Below are 8564 nucleotides of genomic sequence, written 5' to 3' on the forward strand. Positions count from 1 at the left end.
ATATATCCCGTTCTGTAGGCTAGACACATCTGAGTGGATAAATGGATATAAAATTCAAAAGAAAAAAATGAAAATATTTTAAAAATAAAAATTTGAACCCTCTGAGGTGTATTGCAATATGGTTACCAATGTATTCAGCACCTTGTAATAATCAAGTTACTGATTTGAGTTCTGGATCAGCCCCTGAAATGAAAGAACAATAGATCCCAGTCGTTTGTGAGTCACAGGTTGACACCATAAGGAAAACTGACAGCAACTAGAAAAGAGCTCAAATATATGAAATCCACACTTTCTGAACTATTTAATATTCACATCAAACAACTAATTGTATGGTTTAAAAAAGGAAACAGGTCAGAGTTTGGAACATGGATAGTTGCCTTCTAAGTGATGTCGCATTCTAATGCAGCTTTAGTGCTGCTGTCAACATATGACTCCATACTGAGAGACTAATTAAATATCAGATCTCATTTCACAGCTTACCTTGGGTATAGAAACTACAAATGCCACTTATTCTTTTATTATATCCCTAAAACAGTTTATTATAGACTTACAGAAGCCTTTCAAGACCTAAAGTTCTGGTCAATATTTGGTAGTACCATACAGTCAAGAAAGTCAAGAATATCCTCAACCAATGCACTAAGTCACCCATTTGCACCAAGAGAAAGGATTAGCTTCTTGAGTCTTTCTCTTTTGCCTCTTTACTGAGAATTCTGAGAAAGTTAACCAGGAAATAGATGAGTCGGGCAAGATACTGCTACAAGTAAAAGAATTACTGGACTCACTGATAATTTTAAATAACTTTTAACCATGAGAGAAAACTAGAAATCAACAGCCCTAATTTTTTTTAAAGGGTAGATGGTACGTTACATAAAGAGCTTAGGAATAAAACTATCTGCAACAAAAGTCTGGGGATCAAGTCGTAAGAAATGTCATGCTTAATTATTTCAAATCATGATGCTATTAAGTGAATTTGTATTTGATTTGTTAATATGTAATTTTTCTGGATTTTGTTAAATTATCCAGAATGTTTATGTACTCAAATTTAAAAGGACAATGATCTGTGCTTATCTGCTTATATATCTGAAGTCGCCCATCATAATCATATACAAGCTTATTTACTGGAGAAATACAAGGTTATATTTTACGTCACAAGATCTGTTCCTATGTAATGTAGACTTAATGAAATCTACTGTCCTAATGCAGTCCTTTATAGACCGCTTATATGTATAACACGAGTTTTTCAGTACCCAGCATAGTCAATCATTCCCACCATAATCGCTGTAACCTTGGTAGCCATTGTTCCTTCTCTCGTGGATGCTGGACATCTTTTTCCATGCTGAATCCTGATGGAAACTAGCACTGAAAGACCGACCCAGACGCCCATGCTGCTTTTTGGAGATGTTGTCTTCACTCTCAGATTTGGCAATTCCCTGGCCATGTGCTGGAGGTTGTAATTCTTGTCTAATGGTTCCAAAGGGAAAGTTCCAAAGGCCAAACCTTTGCCAATTAAGTCTCTGAAATGCTATAATACAATGCAAATTTCCCCCAACCTGAGAAGGAAAAAAAGTTGGTGAAGAAAATGATGAGAAATGAATTACACTACTATGTGGGTACCTATGAATTCCCTTATCCCCCCACAACTTCACCTGCTTCAATATAGTATTTACTCTTTCAGACATCATCAGATCACATTATCCTGCATGTTTTCTGACCAGCTCTCTTTACAAAAATATAAAAATGCCCACAGGAGCCAAAACGCCTTTCCCCCGTATGCCACTCACACATACTATGACCTCCCCATCCGCCTAATCCAAACACTATCATTCCTCTCCCTCTCCTGTACATTCTTCATTTGTTAGTAGGATTATATCAATAGAGTGTCTTTTCAATCCACAGAATCTACCTTTCTCTGAGAACTGCCCCCAGCAGTCTTTGTACACATGGTTCTGCCCCATGGCCCACAGTTAATCTGGCTTAGGAGTGAACACTTGACCCAAACTGGGCCAACGCAATGGAAGTAGGCCTGAGGCAGGCCAAGCTCAGTCTAGACTATTCATCTGAAAGAGACATAAAGATGATGATATCTTCAGGAAGTAAATAATCAGACAAAAAGAGAATAATAACAACATAAAACTCTCAAAAGAGACAGACTAGCTACTTGGCCTCTGCTAACATTCTTTTACCAGGTACCAGTACTGTATGAATCCAGGCTCACTCCTCACCTTTTCACTTTAAAGATACCTAAGTACCCTTAAAAATATTTTTACTTTTCTGTCTAAGATGGTCTGAACTGGGTTTCTTATTTACAATAAAGAGTACTGACTAAAACACTGTATTCTGTCCAGTTGTGAAAGACCTCCAAAGACAATGGCGTTCTTACCTTCTTCGTTTTTCGATACTGTAGCCCTCTCTCTAAGTGCCGGATATCTAGATATTCTGGATTTTGAGTGTTTAGATCAGTAACAATATCTGCCCATCTATAGTTAAGAAGGAAGAATAAAGCACAATTTTCTTTGTAGTACAATATACCACTGTAATGGAACTCAAATGAGCAATATTCTACAGTCTTACCATGGCAATAATTCTCTTAGAATTGTTCCACCTCTTAAGCTCTAATAAGTCCTTCTTATATGACAATTCTGTTTGTCCAACTATTGCCACCAAAGTTCTCAGTTTTAAAATGGTTAGTCTCTCTATGACATATATATGTTATCAACCTATTAGATGATATCCTTCAGGCTAAAGTAGAAACATTTCCTATTTCCTTTTTAACTTTTCAAATTTCAAAGATTCAAAAGTTAACATGCCTTTATTTACAGACAATATGATTGATTCTGTAAAAAATCCAAAACAATTACAAACTGCTCTGGATTGCAAAACTGTTACTAGAACTAACAAGTGAATTTGGTAAAGATGCAAGATTTAATGGCTTTATAAAGAAACCAAGTGAATTTTTGTACATAACCAAAAAATAATTAGAAAATGAAAAAAAAAACAATTTATAATAGCATCACAAAATATAACACGCACTTAGGGAAAATTTTAACAAAATACATATAAAACTCTATATTGAAAAATATCAAACATTGCTGAGAGAAATTAAAGCTCTAATTAAGGGGAAAAACAGTCTATGTTAACTGCTTGGAAGTCTCCATATTGTTTAGATGTAATTCTCCCCAAACTACACTACAGATTCTATGGATTCTTTTCTAATCAAAATTCTAAAAGGCTTTTTAGCAAAAATCGAAAAAAAGTGACATTAATATACCTTTTACAGTGAATAGCAGGATGTTTTCTACTTGATTCTCCAATTAAGATCCAATATTCTACTTCTTGTGGTGAGAGAGGACCCCTGCTAAATATAAAATACATTCACAGTAAGCTTAATAAAGGTCATTCACTCCCTTGAAAATGTTGCTTCAATTAATATTAATAAAAAATATACTAAAGATTATTCAAAGATTATGTTGGTTAACATTAGAACAGATACTGGAGTTTAGGCATGAGCAAATGTCTGAAGGCAATTAAAGAGAAAGCATAAATTAAAATTAGGTCTTGATCCTCTGTTACAAAATCTAGGGATGAAAAAGTTGGAATAAACCAGCATGCTACCAGACTTCTTCGGCTACTCTTCTCCTTTCACTATGCATTCAAAAAGTTTCAAAAAGCATTCTAAAATTAAAACCCTAAAGCAGCGATTCACCTTTGGAACATACAAATAAACCCACCCCTAAACCCACCCCTAGAAATTCTAATTCAAATAGGTCTGGAGTGGAACACAGACAAGGATTTGCACTGTTTAAAAAGCATCTCAGGTGATCCTTAGATATAGGCAGAGGTAAAGAACTCTACAGAAAACAAAGTAGAAGTACCTACTTTTTCACAATTTACATGTGACAGATGTCTGAAGTAAGGTGAAGTTGCAGGATGAAACCACAGAAGAAACACAATGTACCTCACACCTCCAGAGAAATGAATAAAACATTTCTGGATTTGGCAAGACCAAGTCATTTCCTTCTTGTTCCACATTCACGAAAATACAACATCCAACTTCTCAGCTCTCCCAGGTCACTCCTGACTGTCTCCAGATCCCCTTCCTCCCACCACCCTTTACCCTCCCATCAAGTGCCCTGAGTGGTACGCAAAGGCTGCATGGCCTCCAGTCTCGAGGAACCCATCTTATCCCCCAGATGACCAAGCCATGTTCTCCCAGCCTGACCTTCAGCCCTCACTGAGAGAGCAGTGCTGCCTCTTTCTTCTCCACAATTACCAATGTCACCGACCCAGGTGTGAACAAACCAGAACCTCAACTAGGTGAGGATATCCAAACCTATCAATACTTTTTCTCAAAGTGTTCATGGTTTTTGTTTTCACCATTCTCAAATAGGACACTTCTTCCTTTACTTTCAACTATCCTGGCATTATCTTAACCTATTATGAAGAAAACTTGCTAAAGAAGAAAAAAAATATTTAAATTCAGTTACCTCAATCAGTCAATCAATCAATTAATTAAAATTCAGTCACCCTCTCTTATTCATGGGCTGTTTCTTCTAAAAAGATACCAATTTACCTGTATGTAAACATATATTGCTAATAAAATAGAAACTCTGGATCAAACAAAGAAACAAATATAACCGTAAAGGTAACATAGTTCCTGGTATTAGAAACAAAAATTAGCTCTGGGCTTCCTTGTAGCCAGGACAAAAGGGAATCCTGATAAATTCCATTAAAAAGAGCTTTCTGATGTACTCAGTAGGGACAATCTTCTTGACACTAGATTCTGTATTACATTTTCCATGTATGATGTTGAATGAGACACTGAGACATACAAAGTCCTCAACTGTTTTACACTAAACAAAAAAGTGATTTTTCAAATGACTTTCTCTTGTCACGACTGAACAACAGTATCTAAGTGGATAACGTCAAAGCACAATTAACCAAATGAAATTTTGCGAAAGAATAAGCTAAAATGTTAAAGTACCTTACTTCATGTAAGGAAAGCAAATCACCAAGTCTTCCCATTTCTAAGCATTAAATATTTCTTAAATGCTTTCTACAACACATTTTATAGTGAAGTATCCACATTAAATATGGAAATGCTTACCTGAATGCTTTATTAGCTTTAACAGGGGTTGCTTCAAAGCCAATTGGACAAAAATAATGATTTTGGCAATGATAGATATAAGCCAGCGATTCATCTTTCAATCCACGAGTTAACTTCGACAAGGCCCCTGAAGCTACAAAAAACAAAAACAGACTGAGGGACCATAAAGCACTGTCCAGGCTTCACTCAAAGCACTAGTTAAGGACTGAAAGACGGAAGAGACATTACTCGGAACACACTGACGTTGCTGGGGAAGAATAAGAAGCTATTGATGATACAAAAAAAACATTAATGAATTTATTTTCAGCTTTACTCTTTAGACTGAAATTTAGATAAAATGAATAGCAAACTAAAGAAATGAAATATGGCCTTGTTTACCAAAACCTTCCAATAACCCACATACTTACCTATGAAATTTAATTACTGTATGAAACCTAATACCTAGTACATACAGCAATGGTCTCATCTGTTATAGCTGTACATATCTGCCAAAAGAAATTTCTGAACAAGCATGCTCATTAGAAGCATTTTTGTTTATAAACTATGTGTATATACTACTGTACTAATATGCCTTTATAAAAGATATACAAAAAGTAGGAATTTTAAATTAGATTAAAATATAGACATTCTAATGTTATTTCCACAGTGATTACCTTGCACAGCTCCTATACTGCATACACTGTGAAGCCCGATGAGATATATGGGTAAATATAAACTCCAGAAAATAAAGTTCCAAAAATAGAAACTTTCTCCAACTAACACACAATTTAGTCTTTCTACAAAAGTGACACAGACTAGAGGAAAGCTTTCACAAACCAAGTGATAAGATGAGAACATCTCTAGAGGCAGACTGGTAGTACCATGGCATCTTCTTATAATCACTCCCCCTTGTATATTTCCCATTGCTATATTAGCTGTGAGGTAATTTCAAAAGTATTAGCATAAGCAACAAGTTTTTACCAGCACTCAACACTTAAAGCTATTAACTGAGGTTTCAATAACTTGCATCTCCTGGAAGAAACTAAATTATTCATTAACAAATAGCCTATTAAAACTGGAAATCCTAAAAATAGTTGATGAAACAGTAGATGAAAGCTTGCAAGTCTTCGTTTCTCTGATTGACTTTCTGGCCACTGAAACAGCTGAAGACCACTAAGAACAGCAGATCAATGGCTATAGCAGAGCCAAGGAGGCAGGACCGCACTCTGCCCCTGCAGACACACACAATTTGCAAGTTCCATGGAGACAATAACATTTCTGTCTTAAGCTCTTTCTCCAAGATTTTCTCTAGACCTTCCTCAGATTCTTACGTTATGGCCTACCATCAGAGCATACCTGCCATGGCAAGGTGATCTTTTCCACTAAAATCTCTATTTCATAATGATAAATAAATCTTTCTATAGTTTTTTGATTGAGTTCCCCCGACAAATTAAAAACTGACCCCTGAGGGCAGCTCTAAATGAAGAATTATAAGAACTAAAATTCTGAAGATAGTCAATATTTTATTTGAACTTGATTTATTTGAACTTGATTATAGATAGGTTCCAGGACAGTGAGCAAATACAAATACAAATACATTGATTGAGACTCCTCATAAACTTGATAAATGCAAAAGATGTCTATATACATAATTGGTTTAGAAAAAACTCTGGAAATCTAAAAATTGTGAAAATGCCAAATAAAGTTTTCCCAAATAACTAAACCTTTTAATGAAAACTTTTATTGTAACTTTTTAATGGAAATCTTTAAGTATTTCATACTTTCCTCATTTCTTAAGTCAAATGTAATACTAAACAGCTGACTGCTTTAGTATGAATATGATTAGTCATTATTTTAATGTCCTGGAATACATTCAGGATTCAATGAATCCTATCAATAGAAGATCAAGCTCTTGATAAAGAGGTTGGGTAGCAGCTTTTAGAAAAACTACAGCAGCAATTCTAAAACTTGAGAACATAGGGCTTATTAAATAACAGACTGCTGGGTCTGCGTGTCTAACAAGTTACCGGGTGACAGTGATGTTGGTCCAGGGACCACATTTAGAGTTAAGAGGAAATTTCATTTAACTCAATTCAGTAAGCAATTTATGAGCACCTACTAACATTATCAGGAAACAAAGTGATACACCGTACATCAAGTTGTCCTTATAGAAAAGATAAAAAAAAGTAACTTTAATATAGGGTGAAATAAGACAGTGCCACAATAAAGGGATACAGTTCAAAGAAGAAAGCGCACATTAGGTCTGAGGAATAAAGAAGGGGTAGCATCCAAGATGGAACTTTATGAAGTGGCAGGATTTCAACAATCCAGACAGAGGAAAGAGCATAAGGAGCAAACAAAATCACTGGAGGGGAGGAGTATCATCAGGGAACAATAAGTAGTTTAGTTTAGAATACAGAGTATGAAAGTATAGAGAAGCCTACAGCAGGGCACCCCCAGAATTTCAGGACAAGGTCATAAAAAATCACCCTCTGAAATAAAAGACATTAACTATAGTATTTAATACATTAAAATGGTCAAGCAAAAAAGTAATCAAGAAAGTAATTCTATTTAGAAGAAGACATATAAATGTGTTACAGATGGAAACTAAATTCAGAATGATGTCCACTCTAGACCAGAGTATATCTAAAAAATCGGAAACTTAAGTTACAAAGCAGCTGCTACAAAATGGACAGCCCTGATCTGTATACTATAAAGAAAGGAGAAAAACACTGCTAGAATAGTTGGCCTGCTGTACTATGAAGAGGAGTATATGTCCTGAGCAGCCAAGAGAATTCTGGTGCCTTTGACATTAAGTTCCTCACTCTAAGTTAATATATCAACATTCCAACATTCTTTGAGTTTAGTGTTTATTCTGTAGAGCCTGATCATCTATAGAAGAACTACAGAGAACTCTAGATCAATTTATGAGCATGCATTTTTACATCTTCAAAGACAAAAACCAGATTCTGTAATCCAGCACATAATATCCTGCAAAGCTCTTATTCCCCCGACATGTTTTAATTACAACTGATATATATAGGACAGCAGTGGAAAGCCAATCTATTTTGGCTTTGAATGATGCTAAAGAATTTATGCTTAAACTAGCACTAGAGAGACTTAAAAAGGAAAGAGATCTATTAGTATTAAAAAGATTTATCTGGCCTTGCATCTAATATGAATTGGAGAAAAACAGTAGATAAGGAAAATGAAATCTTAATGCATAGTACACCTGAGATATACCAATGCACTGTAGTAAGCTGGTAGCAATAGCCACGGTGAGAGTACATATGAGTTATGTCGGGATAGAGCAGAGGTAGCTATTCTCTGTTAAGCAAAAATAATGAGTTATAACGCCTACTAGAAGAATAGAAATGAAATGTATAAAAGTTAGTATAATTTTCAAGCTAGCTGATTAAAAAACGAATATAGATTTTTCGGGCACAAATATTGGTAGCTAAGTGAATCAACAGTTTGAAAT

At 35.1% G+C, this 8564-nt stretch overlaps 1 protein-coding gene across 9 annotated transcripts in view; it reads right to left on the reverse strand.

Annotated features, from left to right (window-relative positions):
* The window catches only part of LOC102890150 (basic immunoglobulin-like variable motif-containing protein), a 53342-nt gene that overhangs the window by 28431 nt on the left and 16347 nt on the right, over positions 1-8564 (reverse strand). For 8 of the 9 annotated variants that reach the window (XM_015587350.2, XM_025044954.1, XM_025044953.1 and 5 more), the window contains 4 exons: positions 5105-5237; positions 3269-3355; positions 2381-2477; positions 786-1550 (listed from right to left, as the gene is read on the reverse strand). In XM_015587350.2, the coding sequence (XP_015442836.1) occupies positions 1257-1550; positions 2381-2477; positions 3269-3355; positions 5105-5237 (611 nt within the window). In that variant the 3' untranslated portion in view covers positions 786-1256. Of the gene's footprint in view, positions 1-785; positions 1551-2380; positions 2478-3268; positions 3356-5104; positions 5238-8564 lie in introns of those variants that run through there. The other variant, XM_006909377.3, reaches the window with a different exon arrangement.

This window comes from Pteropus alecto, unplaced genomic scaffold (assembly GCF_000325575.1).
Source record: "Pteropus alecto unplaced genomic scaffold, ASM32557v1 scaffold13, whole genome shotgun sequence".
Lineage (NCBI taxonomy): Eukaryota > Metazoa > Chordata > Mammalia > Chiroptera > Pteropodidae > Pteropus > Pteropus alecto.